At 36.3% G+C, this 23,647-nt stretch overlaps 1 protein-coding gene across 4 annotated transcripts; it reads right to left on the bottom strand.

Moving 5' to 3' along the window:
• Nucleotides 1-843: 843 nt before the first annotated feature.
• On the bottom strand, nucleotides 844-21,661 carry LOC136844335 (zinc finger protein 468-like). Of its 4 annotated transcripts, none has more exons than XM_067113326.1 (4): nucleotides 21,518-21,661; nucleotides 18,486-18,570; nucleotides 12,314-13,441; nucleotides 844-4,916 (listed from the first exon to the last, which is right to left on the bottom strand). In XM_067113326.1, exon 4 carries the CDS (start codon nucleotides 4,146-4,148, stop codon nucleotides 3,636-3,638), a length of 513 nt encoding a protein of 170 aa, XP_066969427.1. In that variant the 5' UTR covers nucleotides 4,149-4,916; nucleotides 12,314-13,441; nucleotides 18,486-18,570; nucleotides 21,518-21,661; the 3' UTR covers nucleotides 844-3,635. The 4 variants fall into 4 exon arrangements, with proteins under 4 accessions (XP_066969427.1, XP_066969426.1, XP_066969425.1 ...); XM_067113325.1 differs by having other exon boundaries at nucleotides 12,314-12,366; XM_067113324.1 differs by lacking the exon at nucleotides 12,314-13,441.
• Nucleotides 21,662-23,647: the final 1,986 nt, after the last annotated feature.

Below are 23,647 nucleotides of genomic sequence, written 5' to 3'. Positions count from 1 at the left end.
TGATTTTGCTTTGATGGGGCCCCTTCCACCCCTTGGCAGCCACTGTTTTGATTGAGTTTTATCTTCGAGATCATATTGGTAGAGCCACGTTTCATCACCGGTAACGATTCTATCTAGAAATGCTTCAGTGTCTTCATCCCACTTGTTCAAAATTGCTGTTGAAAGGCCCTGCCCTTGTTTGCTGCTGATCAGGGCACAACAGCTTTGGGACCCACCTAGCAGAAAGCTTGCTCAGCCCCAAGTTTTCCATTAGAATTGTAATAAGCTGAGCCAACAGAGATATTAAGGGTATCGGCAACTAATTCAGTGGTAATTCGCCTATCCTCTTCAATCAGGTTACGAACTACATCAATGTTTTCCTCACAAACTGACATGGATGGCCTGCCACTTCAAGGATCATCTTCAACATCGTCTCTTCCACTTCTAAAACGAGTTATCCATTTGTAGGTGGTTGATTTCTTTGGGGCATTATCCCCATAAACTTGCTGCAAAGCATCGATGATTTGACTGTTCTTCCAGCCTAGCTTCACCAGGAATTTGATGTTTGTTCTGGCCTCGATTTTGTTGGAATCCATGCTACTCGAGTGAGTGCTAACTTCAGACTACTGGTACAGCGTTGTTACATGCATATGACGGTTCCTGTTCAACAGGGATAAAGACTATTAGTGAAATAACAAGCAGTTGTAATGAAAACCAAATTCGTCCATAACTTAGCAGATATGGATGTTTTCCATGAACTTTTTGAAGCCCCTCGTATTTTGCATATCTTTGCTGTGCAAGTTTAACAGCCTTTTGGTTGGTTCTGTGAGAATACAGGCACACTGTGAAATTAATACAATTCTGTACTGTACTACAATATTTTATTCATAACATTTAATACAGATGTTTCTTATAATAATGGTTATAATTCTATGATATACAACAGTAAATCAAATATAGCTACAATGTTGGTGCCTGAGGAAACACCAATTAGTATTCTCGTAATATGAACTGTTTGCATCCTATTTCTAGATGTTTTTGAAAGACAAGTAATAAACTGCATTTTACTTTCATTCATTGAAAATTTACTATTGCACTTGGCAGAAAAAAAAATACGGCATGGATTTTAAAATCTTGCACTTGAGTGTATATGCTAGCATACCAGTCAAGTTCATGACCCCACTAGGAACTCAACTTGGGGTGTAATTTATGTATTTTTAAAACAATTGCAAAGGAATATATATCTATGAAGGCTTAAAAAACAGGACTGAACATCTGCAATGGCAATTATAAACATGATTATACTTAAAATGAAGTTTTTAGGTTTGTTTTTTTTCCCCACCAGGACTCATGTGACATTCAAAAACTACACATGCCACAACTTAAGAGCTATAAAATTATGAAATGTTAAAGTACTATGTCTTACTTCTCGGATATATAAGGTAAGATCCACAATGAAATAAATATTATATAACTATTTATTAAAAATATATATCTCAAAAAACTTTTAGCCTTCATCCAACTAACTACAAAAATGAGGTATAACAGACAACTAGGAAACAAAGTAATGCAAGAAAACAAAACTAAAAACAAACATTTAAAAAATGAAACTAGTAATCACTATTTTATGACTTGTCAATTATAAAAATCTATGAGATCACCTAGGTGGAAGAAACCTGGGGTCTTCCACACAAGTCAACAAGGTAATTTTGTTCTCAAGCAGTACAGTAGTTTGATTTTTTAAAATATGTAAAAGACTAGAAAGATTTCAAAAGTATGAATACCAGCACATTTACATACTTCTTCACTTATAATTTATTCTCGACAGCACCCAAGTTTCCATGAGAGGTGTTATTTACTCTAATAATAAGGGCACCTTCAATACATCATCATCTAGTTCCATCAAAATATTTATCTATACCTTTAACATTTTTAAATTCTATTATATGGTATGTTCCCAGGGGTGCCAAGCTATAGAACTACACTTAATTTCAGGTGCCCTTATTACATTAAATAATACCTTTCATGGAAACTTGGGTATTATTGAGAAAGCAATTATAATAATTAAGTGAAGAAATATACATGTGTGTGGGTATTCAAAACTTTAGAAATATATCTACAGTAGGCTTTTACAGTCTTTCAAAACTACTTTAAAACAAAATCACTTTGTTGACTATTTAAGCAGAAGGCTCCAGGTTCCTTCCACCAAGAAGGTCTCGTACAATTTTGGAATTGACAAGGGCCGAACAACCTGATGACTATTTTACTTTTTGAAATGTTTGTTGTTATTTTTTATTTCCTGCTTTACTTTGTTTCCTCATTTGTTTGTTTGTTATGCCTCAATTTAGTGAACAAGTCCACAGCAGTTGGAAGAAAGCTCTCAAGTTTTTGTAAATATATAATTTTAATACATAAGTTTTATAGCATGGACTGTATTTCATTGTGGCTCTTACCTCACTATAAATTTATATGATAAAAAAAAAATTGTGCAACAAAGCCTACAAACATTCTTGAATGAAATGTTAAATATACAATTATTCGGTAAATACTGAGTAAGAAAACAAGGCAAAATTATAACATAATTATCAGTAAACATATTTACAAAATATCTTCAGGAGACACAGTGATAAGAGATTTATTAAAAATATCCATACAATACCCTGCTATCTCGAAAAGAGCAGCAGCTTTTTGTGGTGACCTGAAATTAAACTATGGGACAATTTTTATCTTTTATCAGCTTTGACTTAAAATTTCCAAACACTTCAGTTTATTGTTACTTTATAGCTAAAACTTGCAAACAAAGATCACTTGATCTGCCATGGTTCAGTGTTGTAAGCTGATAAACAAATAAGTAGCAAACAATAGAGTACCTAGTTATCCCCCTGAATTATACAACAATATATATTCTCATATCACCATTATATACATCATTATTAGTATCCATAGCTATATAGTTGCCAAAGAACACAGTTCAACATAAATTCTCACTGGGTTAACTAGAAGAATTTACAATACAACAAATGAAACTCCTGTCCAAAATCCATCTACCTGAAAGGTAAATTACTGGATAAAAATGGTTTGAAAATCTTTATATAAATTTCATTTCTTTTATCCCACCCACAAATAAAAATTCTTGTTTTTGCCACTTTAGGAAAAGATTCTGTACAGGACTGTATAAAGTGGGTCTCTAGACATGGTAGAATTACAAGCAAAACTACCTAGAATAGGAAACAACAAATGTCAAGACTCGTAGTCACACGTGGTTTGTAGTTTTAACCTTATTGAACTGGATAGTTTTTCCTAAATTTATATATAGATTTAAAAAGCAGGTGAGAAATAACTTTAATACTTATGTATTTAACTTCATTTACAATTTAATGTATTGTACTATATTCTTCATACATAGCCTTAATTCACTTCTGTAACTTGGGGGAATTTCCTGTTAATATTTCAAAATAAGAAATGTCTAACCGGAATCAAAATGGACAACCTGTTTTTCCCCTCCTTTTGTGGGAACTTTATTGTCCAGTTCCTTTTTTTCCTTGTATCATTGTCTTATGAAACCTATCCTAGTTTGTGTATATAAATGATCACTGCATGAAGACATAACTTTCAAGAATAGTTTTTCACTTCCACTGCTATCGGTTCACCTGGATTCACTTCTGTATTTGACTGCCATCATGAGACGTCACATGAGCTGCTACATGAGCCGCTGCATGAGCTGTCAAAATGGTCTTCTGCAACTGACTAGTTGCATGTGACCTCATGTGGTTGTGAAGCTTCTCCTTGCGAATGAATCCCTTTCCACACTCCTCACAATAAAAGGGTTTCTCATCAGTGTGGGTGAACATATGACGGCTCAAGTGTTCTCTCCTTGAAAACTCTTTCTGACAGACATAACACCCGTAAGGTCTATCTCCGACATGGATCATCATGTGGCGACCTAGGTGTTCGTTGCGCTTAAAGTTCTGGCCACATTCAGTGCAAGTGTAAGGCCTGCTGCGAGAGTGTACAACCATGTGACGTTTCAAGTGATGACTCTGGGCAAAAAGTTTACTACATACTTCACATCTCACAGGATTTGATTTTGGTTGCATTCTCATCTGTGTTTCTTTATCTTCAGTCTTCACTTCCATGGCATTTTCCTCAATGGTAGTAGGAGCCTCCATTTTTCTTTTGTTTTTCCAAGATGGTTAAGTTTGCTAAATACTGATTACTGTAAAATATTTTATGGAGTACACTTCCAGATAAAGTATGTCTTGTATATTTCCATTGTCACCTAGCCAAAAACTTTCATAAATTTATGTAATATCACACTATGCCTAAAAATATGAAACAGAATTCATATTACCGGTGTGTTTATGTTCAGTTCAAAGCCAACTATTAGTTATTTTACCATGCTCTAAATCCTAACTTTTAAAACTTCATTGTAATGACAAATACCATACTGAAGCAAAGTTTTCAAGTACTGTACTGATGAACAGAGCAGATTTCCCTTTATTCACAATATTATTAATACCTTTATAAAAATTTTCCCATTTATTTTCCTGTTAGACAACTTGCCGTAATATTAATTAACCCTACTGAATATACTTTACTGACAAGAAAAGTTGTACAGCACTGAAACAGCCATTAACATAGTAAATTTTATCATTACAAAGATTACACAGAATCCCTGGCATATATTCTTTTCCAATCTTTACAATAACTCACTAGAGAGTTGAATTATCGTTTTCAGTTTAGTTACCATTATGTATTTCTGGTGCTAGCAAATTCTTACATGACTGCCTTTACTAAAGACCAAGAGAGAGTAAATCTCCAGATATACTTTAATATGCTTTAGTATTTCCAAATCACAAGTTGTACATTTACCACTTATTTAGTAGGTAGAACTGTCGGGCGCTGATGAAGTTTACACAGACTTGGTTGTGCTAAACCTGCATTAAACAAAGAGGAAGACAAAATATTAGAAAAAAAAATGGGTGAGCATGTGTTGCCTAACAAGAGCACTTCGTCATTATGATTACTGGAAAGATGCGTATACAGTATTTCAATGCTTGAAAGTCTGATAAAGGCAAATTATTTTATGTTATTATTCCAAAGCAAATAAAATATTATTTCCAAAATATATACTTCACTAAATCCAATGCCTAATTTTACTATAGTTACTAAATGGAAAGTCCTGTGTAAATGTTTATTTATACAGTATTGGTAATTACATCAACCATTTTCTGCTAATTGTGAACATAACTACTGTTATACTCTATTTCATGTCTTTGCAGTCTTGATATTTTTTGTCCAAGTCGAAAGACCAGAAGCTGTCTATATACTTTTTAATTATGTAATAGAAAATTGTCAATACAGCTTTGCCTTCATAACAGCAGTATTATATTTTGTTTTTTATTTCTTTACAATTTAGAGAAAGTCATTAATCTTAGGCTATTAAAAGAAAAAAGCATTGTAGAGAAATAACTGATTACCCATTTGATAAAACTCTTTAAAACTTGTATTTAGGGCATCAAAATCATTTTGAAAAACTTTTAAACCCCCAAATATTATCTTACTAAAGAGTATTTAGAAAACAGTCTTTTTTTCATAAGTAGGACTTACTACTTAACTGCATTTTATTTTCAACTAAATACTGCAGTACTGTCTTTAATGTTGTCATATGTACGAGTATACTTCTTGATGTTACACCATACAAAAAATTGTCACAACCATATTAATTCTTTCATTGCTGAATCAAAAGTCACAACTTTACTAATCTGATCACCTTGAACCCTATTTATTCCCAATATAATGCACACAGCTCATCCCAATCACATTTTCTTCTTTATCATTCATTCACATTGTAATTATAATAAAAAAAGTTTCTCGTGCATTCTAACTCCTGCCTTTAATTTTTCACCTTCTTAGGAAAGCCAATGGTAAACTCTATCCATAGCCTATTTTGGTTAACCTCCTCTTTTATTCTACAATAATCTGTACTTTCTCCTAAACATAGTACCTGTACGCATAAAATACTCCCATTATTCCATCACCACTCACACTAACATTCAGCATTCCATTTTATGGCCTTGATGTATTTTCATAACTAACATTGCTTACAGTAAACTTTCAATTCTCTGCCATTACAAAAAGTATTTTCAAATTTTTTCACCAGCTTCGGAAGCACTCAACAATGAACACATAAAAATAAACTACTTCACATCAAAATTTAACCCGTCTCTCAAGTGGAGAGCAAGAGTAGGCGTACTACCAAGTCACACATGAGAACCCTAGCCTTTCATTCTCAAATCCTTTTTTGATCTAGGGTCCCGTCAAAAATTTTTTACATCATGGGTGAGTGTTAGTTTTTATCATATTTACTCACAAGTGATAATTCAAACAAAATGCTACCATTCAGGTCACTGATGGGTTGGGGTGGATAAAAGATACTAGTATGCAAAATATGCTGACTGCCCAGTTAATTGTTTTGGTATTATGCAAGTACTTAAATTTCAGTTTCTTTTATGACCTTACAGGTTTAATCCAGATGTAAAGATATTCACTTCATGTATACACAAGATTATTTGTTGATTTCCAATTAAAAAATTTTTGTAAACTAACCACTCTGCATTACATTTGCAAGAATTTCTCTTATCCCATGAAATAACACCAAAATGTATTAATTAATCAGACCAATGAATTCATTATGAGTCCCTTGAGAAGGTCTCATACTGACGCTTAGTAAACAGCGGCTTTCATTTTAGCCTTTGTGTCAATCAATCATACTAATAAACCACATAGATTGTCAGTGCATGCTAATAATTTCAGATGAGGTAAACAGGAAAAGATTAATCACTCGAGTTCTGAAAAATTACACTTCCCTGTAAGTTCTGATAAACCCTACTGCCATTATTTAACAGTTACTTCTTCAATTCCTAATAATCTTGTCATCATGAAAACTTTAGCATTATGGCACTGAGATGGTATAAAAAAGGCGACTTTTATTCTGTTCCAGAGGAAGACCAAACCAACTAAAGTTAATGTGCAGATGGTAGTCCCCTTTTTGCTGCTCCTTTGACTTCCAACAAAACTATCTCAAAAAGTTATCTCAGCTATCTGGCATAGTTCTTTCCTACTTCTTGCCTCTTCATTTTCCTTTTAATTCGCTTTATCCCAAACAGACCATTACCATATACCATCAATTAACTTCCCAAAAGAGAACAAACTACCATTCCTTTTATAGCCAGTCCACTAGCCTCCAGGTCAGACCTACCAAACTAGCAGGCTCCAACGCATGGCCCAAACTAAGATGATTCTAGTATATCCTCGACTGTGTTGACATGACAGATTTATATATAGTGCCTTCTAACCTACTTGATGCAATCCCTACTATGAAAGAACCACTACCCTGCTGGATAGATACTGGGCTACGTAAGTAAACAATTTTTAAACTAAAAATATGTAATATGTTCACAGGGCATCAATGTCCCACTGTGGGTTCCAATTTCTTTAGAAGAGAACTAAATACAAACTTAGTTGACAGAGAGACAATTAAGAATGGCTTAATTACTGACAGAAAACAATTCATATACAGAACATACAAAATGCAGTATCACAAAATATGAGGTCAAGGTCAAACATAAGATCCACATCATAACACTTTGGCATGGTTACTAAATTTGTGCCAACAAGCTGCTGTGCAGTGTTCAAAAACATGTTAATAAAAAAAATCAAGAAATATGAGGTCAAGGTCAATTTATGTTGGCACACTTAAATTGTTCTTGCAAAGCTATATCTGTTTATGCAGTTATATGAAATCATCCAAAAAAACCCTGAGGCAAAATCAAGAATTGTAAGATCTAGGTACTGTACTGCAACAATTCAGTCATCAAATTTCTGCTTGGCTGAAATGCTCACACATAGACATGCCTGTGTAAGCAGTTGTGTAAAAGCATTCTTTATGGTGTTCAAGAAAATGTGCTCAATACACAATAAAAAAAAACTGAGGTCTAAGTAATCAGATTTTAGCATCATTGTAATTAAATCACCAAGTTGTATTTGTATGCAACTACTGTACTATACAACAGTATTCTTCACAATATAAAAGATAACGGGCTAAGCACAAGATAAGAAATGACAAGTCAATCCCATACAAAGGGCCAAAGTCATCATATTTTGGCAGAGATGATTTGTTTGTACCCAGCAGCATCTTTGTATAAGTAACATGAAGGCATCCTTCACACTGTTCAAGATAATGAGCTAACTACAAAATCATGAAATATGAGGTCAAGGTCATCAAAATTTTGGCACAGCTGAAATGCTCTCACCAAGATGAACATTTCATGTTATCTATTCAACAGTTTCCCTGGAAATTAGGTCAGTGTCTTGTTAGGTTACCTAATAATACAGCAATGACCTTGAGAAAGCAGCTACAGTACATATGTATGTGCAAAATGGGATGGATAGACAAAAGGACGCAGGAAGATGGACATGACCAACAAATGTCCTAAACAGCTAGGCATAAAAAGTTGTATATTTGCCACAAAAACTGTTACCTCATGAAGATATCCCCCTCCTTCCTCTACAACTGTGCAAAAATGAATTAATTAAAGAAACAAGCTTCAATTGAACAGGAGGGGTGACAGACATGAAACTCTTCCTAGACTTGAGGAGATCTCTCTCACTCCTTGGGACAGCAAGTCTTTTTACTAAATGTGTAACAAAAAGACCACGTAAAGCAATGGTTTGTACTGACAAGCACTCAACTTTCTAAAACGGCTGTGTTCATTTTAGTAGTCAAAGAAAGACATCTGTCACAATTATTTACAATAAAAATTGCCTCTTTCGATACAAAATGGGTGTCTAAAATTTTTTAAGGAAAACCAAAACACAGCCTTGCCTGAATGAACATGAATCAGTCGTCACTGATCCTTCATAACAATTACCCACATTAGCTGAATACCACTCTGGAACCTCAGTTTTGAAGTTTCTGTACACAAGTGTTTTTAGTTTTTAAACAAAACAGTAATTCAGTGCAAAATAGAAAATAAGCTATCAGTTAATAAGACAAATGTGTGAAAAAAATATTGTAACTGTGTCTATTGATAACTTCACCACACTGTCAATATCATAAATTTTCCTAGTCTACCACAAACGTTTTCTCTCATTAGTTTGTCAGTCTATTAATCTTTCAAACTGAGTGAGTTAATGTCACCTACAGCCTCACATAGATAATAACAATTTTCTTCTTTGGATGTTTGCATTTATTACATATAAGCATCTCTTGATCTCTGTACTCTGAAGCATGCATAAGTAACATCTGCAAAGACTCAATATGCCTTATTATATGCACAACATGTAATAATTTTTATCTTTGAAAAAGGACAGTGATAGGTGGTATTTCAAAATGATTCAAAAAGCGATAAGTGATACAGTACAGTATTTCAAATTATTCCATCTCTACCATTTATACTCTGGATGATCAACATGCATGATTTTTACAAATATATTTTAAATAAAATATGCCATTTACATACATCATGCAGTAATTCACAGTGTTCACCATAATAATGAGATTTGATATTGTCATTTCTTTTAGTCTAGAACCAAAATAAACCTGGTCTTTCATCATCTGATAGCTTCTAGAGATGGATTAGATATATAAGTTTCATGTATTCACTCAGGCTTTATTTTGCATAGGTGTAAATGAATACTGAACCCCAAAAGCTTGCAGGTAGAATGACAAAATAAATCTATACGATACATTATTTGAAAGTTAATGACAAAATAAATCTATACGATACATTATTTGAAAGTTAACAAGAGAACTTTTACACCTTCTTCCAAATATTCTGACTTGAAAGATGCAAAATAACTGCATTCCCACCTATTTTAAGATAGCAAAAAATTCTCAAGATGTGGCGTATGGCTTATAAAACTCCCTACTGAAAATGTTTCTTTACAAATGGCAAAACCATCATTTGTCTTAAGCATTTACCAAAGGAAACACGAAGAAACTAGTTTCTGAGTTTCATGAGATGAAATTTTGATTAATGGAATACTGACTGATGAAAGGCAACACATGCACACACCAAACAACAAAACCATTCCACACTTTTATGCAGATTTAACAGTGATAGGTTCTAGCCTGCAAGGCCTTTTGCCAAATTATGTCTGCAAATACCAATAATACTCTTGGTGATTTAGAAATACTAATCTGTTAATATTCTGTGTGAAGTAAATGTGTCTGAACATTTGTAACAGTTCTATACCATAAAATAAAAATGATCTCATGTTAACTCCAATTACCAAAACAGTAGTTTTAAGAATTGATTAATGCATTAGGTTTGTATGTCAGGGAAAATAGAAATTACTTAAAAATTTGTCATATTACATAAAATTTTCATAATAAACTTTAGTATGCTACAGTGGTATACAGAAATGTCAAAAAGTAAAATGTTTACTTCAACAATTCAAAAAAAATAATAGTAATTTTAAATGTATCTGCTAATAATAAAAAAATATAATTTTAAAAACAAAAATGCAAATGCATTTTATAATAGCTCCTTATACTCGTATATGAAACATGTAGCAAATTATGACTAATTTTGAACAAGAAAACACACACTGCAGCAATGCTCTCTTAAAGGTAAGCTTTTTCCAGCAAATACTCTAACCAAAATCAGCCATGCCAATAGTTCTTCTCCAAAATGTAAACAAATATTTATAGATCTATATGTTGATTACACAATGAAAAATTAAGTCTGTCAAACCTAAAAATCAGTATATTGCACATGCAATAACCTGTCACCCTCTCAAAAATACAAAACTCCACATCCTAATTCTGATGGGTTTTCTATGGATTCAAGTAATATAATGCTCATTTCCCAATACATTTTCAAAATCTCAACACCACAGTCTAGAATACCAGGAGGAGGATGAACAAAGAATACCATCAAAATGGGAATTCATTATTAAAGCTGCAGTAACCAGTCAGCTACTATGAATCAAAAAACTCAATGAATTTACTTCTAGGATCTTATAGTATAGAGTATTTTGTGGGGGATCATTTTATTACTGTATCTTCCTACAGATATACATCTTATCATATGTATACAATAAAAATATTTAAAAGGCTAAAGGCAGCAAGGAAAACCTAAAAGTCATACTCACATCCTGAAAGATTGAAAATAACAGCATTCAAAGACAACAAAGCTTGGCAGTGAAGTACAAGAGACAGCCACTAAACTGAGCTACAAGAGGACTGCTCATTCCACAAACATAGGAAGCAATGACCTGGCAAGTATTATGAGGCTGCCTAAAACGAGAAGAGACTACCTACTTTAGCTAATTAAAAGTGGCCATACTGTACCAAATGGTACCTTTAAAACAGCACAGCGAAGGATCTGTGGCAAACCTGGGGAGGTAAAAGCAGACACCATTTAACCCTTCTTTTTTGTAAATCTCGTTAAGATGGGAGACAAAAGGAAGAATTTTCCCAAATATAACAGAAAAACAGCTTTATTAATCTGATTTTTAAAAAATCATGACAAGTTACAACCCATATATGACTAAACTGTCATTTCATTCAAGATTTTTTGCATTTACAAAATTAATAATATAAACAATTGCTGCTATTCCCCAATTTTAGTTAGTTTGTGTAGCATATTCTACCATCAATAGGTCTCCAAGGTACATATACAGTAGTAGTTCTTATTCAACCAACAACAGAGTACAAATAGCAAATGAAACTTGCAATACTGCATTTCAATACTAAAAAAGCTACCTGACTATCTTTTAATCTGACACTCCTGCAACCTTCACACTGAACCCTTCAGCTCTCCTTACCTGATATACAAAACTGGCAAACAAAAGCACTGCAAACTCCTCAAGAAATCAAAGCTGTTCCTATGCAAAAAATAGTATCTGTCAAGAATGCTTCTTAGGATAACTAGAGCAGCACTGCATGACTTCATAAATCTCAAAATTTATTGGTCAAATAAACAAGACAATGCCCTATACCAACAACTTTCCATCTAGAAGATCTTGCTTAACACTGGTAAGTTCTTGTCTGACAAAACTTCAACAAATGCATACACAAAAGCAACAAGGACTTCAAAAACTACAAATCTCTGTTCTCTTGAATAAATGAATAAGAGATTTTGGAAATTATATTAAATTTAACATATACAATCTGAGAACCATTATAACTATCATACAAGGAACACACTTTTCTCTCATTACTTGTCACCATGAAGTGTGTGATGTTCCCAAGGAACCTTATACCTGTATATTTACAGAATCAAAGACATTTACATAAAAAAGTGAAAAAGTACTGAAAACTTACTTAAAACAATCATAGCCTCTCTAGTTCGGCAGTCCACTGTTCCCCTTTACAGGCTAGTGCAAAAAACAAGGAAACATTATACAGTACACACGTATTAAACCACTGTAAAACTGTACAGTACTTATGGATACTAATGGACAGAGTATTTTATGTTATGTTATATAAGGGTACTTCATTCATAAAAATATAAAAGCCTACTTCCTTAACTAACAGAAATCCAATTTAGCTCTACAGAATAGCCATAATTAGTTAAAATACTAAACACTATCAATAACTTTCTAAATAATCTCTGACATTGAGCCACAAATTCATATCTTTAGTGGTTTTTATGTCATCCTAAACACACACACTTTGCATAAAAATACAATGGTAAAAAATCAAGTAGGAGGCTTGAGTCTTACAGTACTTTTAAATCTTCAAGCATCATACAAGCTAAGAGCTAAATGAAACAAAGAAAAATATTTCACAAAGTGCTTTGTACTGGATTATTTTTCATGAATCTTCATGTGAGTCATCAGCTTTTCATTTCGGAAAAAGCCTTTTCCACAGTACTGGCAATAGAATGGCTTATCCCCCGTGTGGGTCAGTAAATGCCTATTCAGGTGTTCATTTCTGGTAAACTTTTTCTCACACTGATTACACTCATAAGGCTTGTCTCCTGTATGAATCATCATGTGGCGGTATAGGTGTTCATTGCGTGAGAAATCACGACCACATTCTTCACACTTAAAGGGTCGCCTTCCAGTGTGAAGCAATTTGTGGCGGTTTAAGTGATCATTTCGAGTGAAAAACTTTCCACACACATCGCAACTAAGGCTGGTGGTTGTGGAGGTATCTTTTGCAGGGGCCTCTTCACCTTCTGCCATAAAATTATACTCCATATTTTTATATTACAGTGCTATACAGATATTATACAGCTGCTGCAATCAAAATTATAAAGCTATATATTGTGCTCATTCAGAATCAGGTTTTCCTGAAATTAACCATTACACCAAATGATTTACTATGCTTCAAAAGTCTTAATTATTATTAAGAATGTATTTATCTGTTTACTGTACAAAATTTTCATCGGAAACAAACTGGAGCCCCAACACATGAGAAGTATTGTACTGTTTATCTACGTCCAACCTGTAAAATGACATTTTTATGATAAAATAAAGTTTTATATATACTTACCAAGTAGAGTAATTACATAGCCTATAGTTTCCTTGCACAACAGCTTAAATTAAAAAATTCACGGGTAACGCCTCAAAGTATAGTGCAGGTGACTGGTCCCACCCACTAACAGGAATCCAGGAACTACCAGCAGACAACCACATTCTGTTGATGCCATACGTCCATCGGAGGGGAGGAGGGAAGGCTACAATCATGTAAGCCTAATTACTTGGTAAGTATATATAAAACTTTATTTGGCCTAATTACTTGGTATGTATATATAAAACTTTATTTTGTAAAGTGTCTTTTTTATATAAGTGACTTACCAAGTAATTACATAGCTGACTCAACATTGAAAGGAGGGATAAATGGACATATTCTACTCCAACACATTAAGTCATGTAATGAATTTGAAACAGAAAAAAATGCTAGCATAGAATACAATGCTTTTAGTTCCTTATTAGTTAAGAGAGCCTGCAATAGAAAGTTGCCTCTGGTCGGTGCTCATCTTAACCTGTAGTGGGTGTGGCAGTATAGCCAAGGGTTGCCCCAACTTTAGTGAGAACTTTGCAGCAAGGGAGGTTCTCCAATGACTAGCAAAGCATAATTGAAAGTTTTGCAGTGAAGGAACTAACTGAAGTTTAGCAACTCTTCAAAAGTGTCTGCAAAACTTCAAAAGTGCCCTTGCCCTGGGCACAGTACCACAATAAAAAACAACCAGATAACATTGTCACCCGCACTGGAAAAAAGACCACGACCCACCCAGTGAAAGTGGTGGGTGCTCCAGGTGCACTGTAATCCCTGGTTCTCACAACACTCATTACCTTACTACAAGGTAAAGAGAAAGTATAGGTGAAAACCTTCTGCTTCCTTCCAGTAGGTCGATTGTAGGACGGATTTAAGGTGCATACATGCACGAAGATTAAAGAGGAAGAAGTTGTTCTGGAGTCTTTAGCCTTCATTAAAAACCAGGCACAATGCTCTTCTGAAACTAAGAATGGCCTCAAAGCTCAAGACCTTACATGATGAAGAACAATGCCTTCTCAGATTGACGACGAAAAAGTGTCCTTGTCAGAACACTAAATGTGATAAAAGCCCCGTGTTTCCAATCCTGCTCAACTAATACCCAAAAACTCCAACAGAACAGAGAGCTTTCTACTCCTCCCCAGAGCCAAGGGTGTGGGGAGATTTGGCGTCAAGACGATTGGTAGCTGGCACCAGGCTGTAGATGGCGCCAGCTGAGCTGGTCACCAGATAACTATTCAGTCAAGAGCTGGTGGGCACTCCTAGGAGCTCGGCAGTGCTGGCGAACTGGAAGTCAGAAGAGGGAAAGGTTCAGTCTGGTGGGCGTTTCTGGGAGCCCTGAGCAGTCCCCGGCTGTTAAGACCATCTTCTGTTCCATTAAATTCTTGGGAAAGAGTGGTTCCAGATCATGGAATGATACTCATTTTCAGTTAATAAATTCCAGGGTAAACTAGCAAACTGCTTTACTGAGACAGACGTAGCTCGATACAGGCAGTCCCTGGTTATTGGCAGCCTCGGTTATGGGCGATCCGGTTTTACGGCGCTTGTCTAGCGACGATAACAACCGGATTTTTGACACCGATTCCCGTTTATCGGCACCGATCTCCGGTTATCGGCGCCGATAACCAAGAATTGGCGCTATTATCAATTTTCGGTTGTCGGCAATTTTTGGTTATCGTCACGCTGTCGGGAACGGAACCCTGCCGATAACCGAGGACTGCCTGTACTCTTAAAAAGGAGGAACATGAGAGATTCTATATCCTCGCCGATGAAAAAGGCAATGCTCCCACGAGTCATAAGTGTCTCAGAAGAAACTTTAAGTCTGAGACACCTGATTAGGAACATTGTTCACTTAGGTGGTACTCTAGTACCTCTTAAAAAAAACCCTCCTTCCTGACCAGAACCCGGGCAGCCCAAAGCCTGTCCGCATAATAGCATACCACCTTGGTGGTGTCTCTTGAAGAGAGGTTATTTGAGTAGAAATGAATAGTAGAAGGATTCTTGGAGAGTCCACCAATCAGAGTGGGGTTACGAGGAACATCACAACATTCTGACAAGCCTGAAAAGAGTTCAGCCCTTCAGTGACCATGTTGAACGGACTAAGAACGTGGAGGTTCAGGTTGGAACAATCTTGCAGTATGGTGTCTATTGCCCATGCTAGAAGGTTCCTTGAAGGTGGCAGACAGACATGGTCAGCCTGCCCCATAGAAGCACAAAACCCAACAGATCAGGGAATTCAAGGTCCATTTGGGAGTAAGAGTGAGTTTCTGACGGCTCAGCTCATCCACCAGAAATTCCACTTGAGTTAGAGAAAACTTGATTTACTGTCTGCAGTAAAACTTCGTTGCGTGGTGGCGAGTGCCAGGAAAAAATGTAAGGACTGTGGTCTAGTCTAAAGGAAAACCACAGTCTAGGAGTGAGTGAGAACCGAGAAGAACTGAAGCCTTAAGCGACTGGCTTTCAGTTCTCTAGCATATGTGTGAAGGCTCTGTTCCCCAAGGGACATGCCGAGTAAGTTTCCCGGATCCCTGAGCAGGCTCCTTCTACTAGAACAAGGAGAGAGAAGCAGTTTAGGACTAGGTTCATGATGAGGGACTTCTTCCGAAAGCTTAAGTTCGCAGAGCCACTACTGCAGGTCCGACTGAAGCCCGGGACTAAGGAAAAAGACAAAGAAGTCTGGCTGCCTCATTCGTCTCCGTCTAGAAAACCTTACCTTAATCGAAGAGAAAAAAGGGAATTGCTGGCCATGCAGACTCGCTGACAATTCTGCGGACTCGCAAGCAACGGAGCGAACTTGCAAATCATTGTGCAGGCTCCCGGACAACTGAGCGAACTAGTAGCCTACCCTGTTGATCCTTGACAGTCATGCAGACATGAGAACATCCATGCAGAAATGGCTTCTTACTGGACTTGAAAACAGTTTGTGTGAACTTGATACCTTGTGCAGACCATGTGCGTAAGCAAAAATGTATGTGGCGGAACTTACATCTGGCATGTTTATGAGGCTTGAAAAAAAACCCGTATGAGAACAAAAGCCTGGTCACAGGAAAACAGAGGCCTGTCCAAAACCAGATATGACAAAATCCTGCAGACCGATGCAACAGTCTCTAGAGTGTGCCGGGCATTCTAGAACAGAAGATGGGAGAAAGGAAATCAGTGTCAGGAAGATGATGCCTGAAGCTAAGAAGTTGATTCCAGGCATTTGGGAATGGGCACTGATAGGAAGTGCTGGTCCAAAGGAAGAAATGAGAAACCCTCCTATGAAATCTGACAAACTTGAAAAAATGACTCAGTGGAAGACAGAGTCCCTGTAGACTCATCCACTTAATGTTCCAAGGCTGAAATTGACATCCCAAAAGCTGACTCTGTGATGGAGACTGTAAGGTAGGCTGGGTAAAACTATGTACTAAAGCCCTTTCTGTTCTGTAGAGAACACAATCTTTACGTCTTATTACACTAATCAGAAAAAGAAAGTTAACCTTTACTGACCAGTACTTAGTACCATCATACAAATCTCAATTACTATCAAACATTATTTGAAACTTGTCGATAAGCGTTTCAATACAGAAAAAACTGGTTTAGCAGAGAACGCAATATTTACATTTTATTATGCTAATCAGTAAACAAGGTAGCGAACACAATATTTAAGTTTTTTACGCTACTCGGAATAGGAAAGTCAACCTTTACCAACATAGTTCAAAGTACTCTGAGTACCATCATACAGACATATCTAAAATCCTATCACACATAATTTGAGACTTTCAGATCATCAGATATGTACAAACTACCAAAAATGTCGGGCCGGTAGTGAACACAATATTTACATTATTACTCTATTCAGAAAAGGAAAGTTAACCTTTGCCGACAATAGTTGAAGTACACAAAGTATCATCATACAGACATGTCTCAAATCCTAACAAACATTAATTGAGACTTGCAGATAAGCATTTCATTACCATAAACATTGGTTCAGCAATGAATGCAATGTATAAGTTTTATTACATTAACCAGTAAATGTGGTAGCGCAGTAAACTACCCTACTTGTAGTTAACCAATTTGATTGCAAATTCACTACTGTAGCGAAATATGATAAATCTGAATCAGATCTTGAAAACAAACAATAAAATACTGATCCAGAAAGCTGTAGGCTTGAAGGTTACTCGAAATCAGCGATAATACATCACCGAAATCTGGTCTCCGACTGGCAAATTTAAGAACAAAGCTGACGTCGACACTCGGTATTGACTCTGGCGCCGGCAGAAACAGAATGAGGTTGTCTGCCGTAGTTCCTGGTATTCCTGTTAGTGGGCGGGACCAATCTGCCATAGCTCCTGGTATTCCCGTTAGTGGGCGGGACCAGTCACCTGCACTACACTTTCAGGCGTTACCTACAAATTTTCTTATTTCAGCTGCCATGCAAGGAAACTATAGGCTATGTAATTACTTGGTAAGCCACTTACATAAAATTACATAATTTTACATATACATCATATGTAAACTTAACATTTTTTCATTTAATTAGAAGTGTAGTGCCTATAAATGTCCAATACTAATACATCCAAAAATACAACAATGTTTACACAGCTACCATGTCATATCATGCACACATTTTAAAACTTAATTCACAATTATAACCTTTCCATTTGACTGTAACGTTCTGTTAACTTAAACACAATACCTATGACAAAAGCATTTCACTTTAGCTTAGGATTTCATCCATTCATTTACAAATACTGTACACAGAGCAATATCTCTAACTATCATATCACCAACATTCTCATTATTAGACCTGTGTTTATCATTAAGAAATAATGTATATACTCTCAATCTTTTCCAAAGTCTTCCAGTTATAGCCAATTAATCAGTCTTATTATATCAATATTAATGACTTTCAAATGAAACTACAGTATTTTTTAACATGACCCTATAGTCCAAAGTAAGTAACTGCAGCATACATCTCTTCCTAAAATTATAAAATGGATCTACAACATACCATAGTATAAGCCTTATACTGTAGGCAGAATTCTTCAGTGCTGCTTGGTAGCTGGATGTATTTGTGCACGTCTAACTCTTGCAACCTGGCTCAAAAAGAAAAAAATAATAAACTAACTTGTTCTCTTTTACAACTGCTATATGAATTATCTTAAACATACTCCAAGTTATGGTCAATTCAATTCTGGGCCCTCTATAATCCTATACTCTCTCTAAACTCTCTGTCAACATGCTAATATAATTGCTTCTTTTTTTATCTCCACCAAGCTATCAAGCCCAAATCATATCTCAGGGTAATTTCCTCATGAAACCATGTTATGTCACCTTTGAGAAAATGTTCACCCTTGAACTTACTCTCAATCAAACATATAGTGGTTCAGTCCTCTCATGAAAAGAGAACAGTTCAAATCCTTCAAACTACCCTCCTATTGTTAAGGTCACTTCAATATCTGAAATTTAATCCCTTCACTTTCCATGACACTTTAAATCAAACTCTCTTCTTTTTGGATCATAAACAAAAGACAAGGTCCATTGGTAACCTTCTTCCTTAATTTACATCTGGTCATCAATCTATGTACCCCTAGGGCACTCATCAGTATATAGATTCCTCCCCTATCTAACTGTGTTCGCGTTCTACTCTTAAAACCCTGTTCTCATTTTCATGTTTTTGCCTATGACTCCCACCCTGCCATCATCCTTCTTGTTTTCCAGGAGTTCCCTAAGTTCTTGGACACTGCTTGGGAGTGACAATCAAATGTACTATTCTTGAGCATATGTCCAAGTTTTTTGTTTTTCCGTTAGAAATAATTACCTACTGCTTTCAGCCACTTTAAATTTCATGAATTCTTATGCTTAATTAAAATGATGTTTTCACACTGGTCACTTTTCATGCATCTAATCAGATTAACAATGGCTCCCTTGTTTGTAAGATGTATAGATAGAGATCATAGGAAGTGATGTCTCTCATATGCCTCATAAAGTAAAAGGACTCTTTATTCACCTGGAAGTAATCCATTCCACTGACAATGCCTCTTCCACAAAACAAAGTAATTAAGAAGGTCAATTACTGATTGGTGCAAAATGAAATGTGTGCCTTCTACCCGTGCACCTCCCAATTTTAAAGTGAGGAATGTATATAATGACAAAAGGGGGAGACATGCGGTGGCCCTTGCTAGTTGCAACTTAGCATGATAGGTTAGAGTGGGATGAATTTCTGTATTTGACTTTCCTGATTTATGGAGCCATAGATCTTGTTAGGAGCAGGGGAGGGGGGGGGACTTTTGTCCAGGGTGGGGGAAGGGGCAAACCAACCCAGTCATGAGAGGAACCATCACCCTCAGTTATATTAGGGGAGGTAAGGTTATGATGCATCCATGTAACTGGGCTTGTGACACCCCACTTATTTTGCAATGTATTTTGTGACTGATACTGATTATGTATAGGCATGTCCATGGGTTTTCTCAACCGCTTACCTTGTGGTTTATGATCTTTAGACCACTCCAACAAGAACAATTTACTTGGTTTTTGTCCTCCTGGCCTTTGCCCAAGGAAAGTCGTCCTTGCCCACTGAGGTCTCTCAAAATTGTTATATATACGAGTACATAGGTTTGGGGAAACACAAAAATGAGTATTATGATGACAATTAATAATGGTCCTGAATTTGTAAAACAAAACATTAAGCTGTCATAAAAATGTTTATTTCATTATTTCGTTACAAATACACGAACCATATATTTTGGCATTCATAATGCCAGCGTTACTGTATATTTCTTGGGACACATGAAATACAAAGCATCACGAAGAACAGAAACACTTTCATTCATAAGGCTAACACAGAGAACTAGGCTACCAAAGTAATGATACTTAAGCTTGGCTGGTAAAATTTATTTTAACCCATTATCACTTTTGGGACAAAATATCATTTTCCTGTTTAATGTGTGCTTTGAACTTTTGTGACACTCACTTCTGTCGCTGTAAAGTATTACGTTAATATGAGCACCATGTTCAGTACCAGCCCCACTGGAAGGAATGGTAAACATACACAAAAAACGGTAAATATGTCGGTAATAGTAAATTTGCAACAGATGTGAGCACGAGTTACATCGTGCCCTGACCTGGCTTTGCCCCCCTTGAACCTAATCTAACCTTGGACATCATGCCCTGACCTGGCTTGAACCCACCCAGCCTTTTGGCTTTGCCCTTTTTGAACCTAATCTAACCTTGGACATCATGCCCTGACCTGGCTTTGCTCCTTGAACCTAATCTAACTTGGACATCATGCCTGACCTGGCTTTTTTGAACCTAATCTCCAACCTGGACATCATGCCCTGACCTGGCTTTGCCCCCCTTGAACCTAATCTAACCTTGGACATCATGCCTTGAACCTAATCTAACCTTTGCCTCTTTGCCCCTGAACCTAATCTAACCTTGGACATCATGCCCTGACCTGGCTTTGCCCCCCTTGAACCTAATCTAACCTTGGACATCATGCCCTGACCTGGCTTTGCCCCCCTTGAACCTAATCTAACCTTGGACATCATGCCCTGTGACCTAGCTTTGCCCTCCTTAACCCCCCCAAAATAAATCATGACCCCTAACCCAGCGTTCCAACCTAAAATCGGGTTATAGGTTATACTACCATACCATTTATGATTAGCTGGCCAATGGGATAATATATAAAGCAAGCCTAAACTACCTTTGGTAGGCCCGAGCCCATTTAATTTTAAGCTAAACTACAGGCTTATGCCTGTGGGCAACCGTAAATATGTGGAAGCTGCATCACAAAATGTTTCAAAATATTTTTCACCTTAAGTTAACGAGTCTGTTTACCCTAAACAACGCCTAAAATGCGTTGTTTTGACGTCTGTCAAAAGGATCCAAAACAACGCCTCTGACCTCGATTTCATTACGGCTGCTAAGTATTCATTCCCCAGGTGGGAGATAACAGTGCAAAAGGATAGTACAATGCATGGTACGCCATTTACAAAACTGAAATTACTCTGACAACACATGACTCGATGGCAGTTTGCTCACCTAAAATATTTTCCGAGAGGGTTTATTGTTTACAGAGGCTTTCTTCAGGACTCTGACCCCCAGCGGCAGATCAAAAATTAATCTCTAGATCACGTCTGCCAGTGTTCACTTCGTTGTGATTTCAAGCCACTCCATGGTGATCATACAAATATGGCTTTTTGTGAACTTTTCATTCATCAGAGGAGCCTTTTGTTCTTATTATTTTTCTCGATTTTAAACCTAACCAGAGCCCGAAAGCTTCATTTTCTGAAAGTTTCACTTTTCCTTATACTGATTTTGGCCAAAGAGAAATGATTATTATTCTCAGTAATCTGAGTAGGCTATTGCGGGAAGACACAGCAAAAAGAATATGGTAAGCTACATGGAAATGCGTTCTGAAAGGTACTTGGTATTATTTGACAATGATACGAAACAGGAGAATGTTTCTTAGATAAGGCATTAATATAACGGATGTAATACTGTAGTAGGAACGGTTTGCTGGAAGTGTATTACAGCATGTGATCATTGACTCCTTAACCCAGCAGGCGAAAATAAATATATATCTTGAATCAATTCAGAATCGAGTAAAATAACCCAGAATGTCCGGTAACGACAAATGAGTCTGAAGAGAAATTGAGAGCTCATGAACTTTTAGAGAAGAAGCTGATAAAGAATTGGTTAATAAAAGAAATACTTGCCATTTTCCAACAGAAAGTAGCTTTGTAAAAATTGTGCCTTCGATACACACACACACACACATACATATATACGTGTGTGTATGTGTGTGTAGGTACCTAATTCATCCCACAGGTAAACAGAAGCCCAAGGGATATTTCAGGGAATATCTCCTAGATATTTAGTAATATCCTGTTAATTAACATTTCGACTCTTTTAACTTCACCAGTAAATTAGATACCTAATTGTTAGTCGGCCGGGTTGGTCGCTGCATTTGAGGAGAGGATATACAGCTAACAGCCTCACCCCAAAATGTTTACTGCAGATCTTCCCTCTTATATATATATATATATATATATATATATATATATATATATATATATATATATATATATATATATATGTGTGTGTGTGTGTGTGTGTGTGTGTGTATGTATGTATGTATGTATATATATGTGTGTGTCTGTGTTTGCTGTAATAAGTTAAGTATACCTTAGTTTACCAGACCACTGAGCTGATTAACAGCTCTCCTAGGGCTGGCCCTGAAGGATTAGACTTATTTTTACGTGGCTAAGAACCAATTGGTTACTCAGCAACGGGACCTGCAGCTTATTGTGGAATCCGAACTACATTATAGCGAGAAATGAATTTCTATCACCAGAAATAAATTCCTCTAATTCTTCATTAGCCGGCCAGAGACTCGAACTCGGGCCTAGCGAGTGCTAGCCCACAACTCTACCGACTCTCCCAACGAGGAACTTTAAGCCACGTACGTGGATAAATGCGTGAGCACACAAAAGCTCTTACCTTAAGAAGAAAGTTCCATCAAGAGAATACGTGCTTGCATAAAGCGTTCATTAAGTATGAGTTTGCGTGTGAAGCTTATCTGGGCAATCAACAGTGGCAGGGGGGAAAAGCTATTATTTACAAAAAAAAAAAAAAAAAAAAACTTGTCATCTCGCTCTGTTTGTTAGCACGCGCGAGCGGAGAAAGAGTTCTTTACGGTAGTCAGTCACTAATGGGCGCATGTCGTATCCTTTTCAAGGAGACGCGAATATAAAATTCACGTCGATTGAATGATTGGTTGATTAAATAACTTATATAACATGAGAAACTTAGCCATTTTTTCCATGTTATTCAGAGATGTATATTTCATGAATATCTGTTCAGGGTAAAAAAAATAGGCCTACAGTTATAAGGGGATGAGTGTGAAAATATTATTTAACCAACTTTGCACGAAGCTGTTATATTCTTTTAACTGTGTGGAAACAGACGAGCCTGGCAGTCAGACTAAAAAGGAATCAGTATGTCGCAATCTTCTTCTTGAGTATAAAGTTTCTCGGAGTAGAGGTTCCCTTTTTTTCTTTCAGTTGTTGTCATGAGTTAGATCATGCAAATATATCTACTGTAGGTGGCCATTTTTCATAATCTCCCATTAAACTGGGAAAGATCCGCAGTAGGTTTTATTATATTTGC

The sequence above is a fragment of the Macrobrachium rosenbergii genome, chromosome 12, assembly GCF_040412425.1.
Source record: "Macrobrachium rosenbergii isolate ZJJX-2024 chromosome 12, ASM4041242v1, whole genome shotgun sequence".
NCBI classification, from domain to species: domain Eukaryota; kingdom Metazoa; phylum Arthropoda; class Malacostraca; order Decapoda; family Palaemonidae; genus Macrobrachium; species Macrobrachium rosenbergii.
This window is presented reverse-complemented; position numbering and strand designations above follow the sequence as displayed.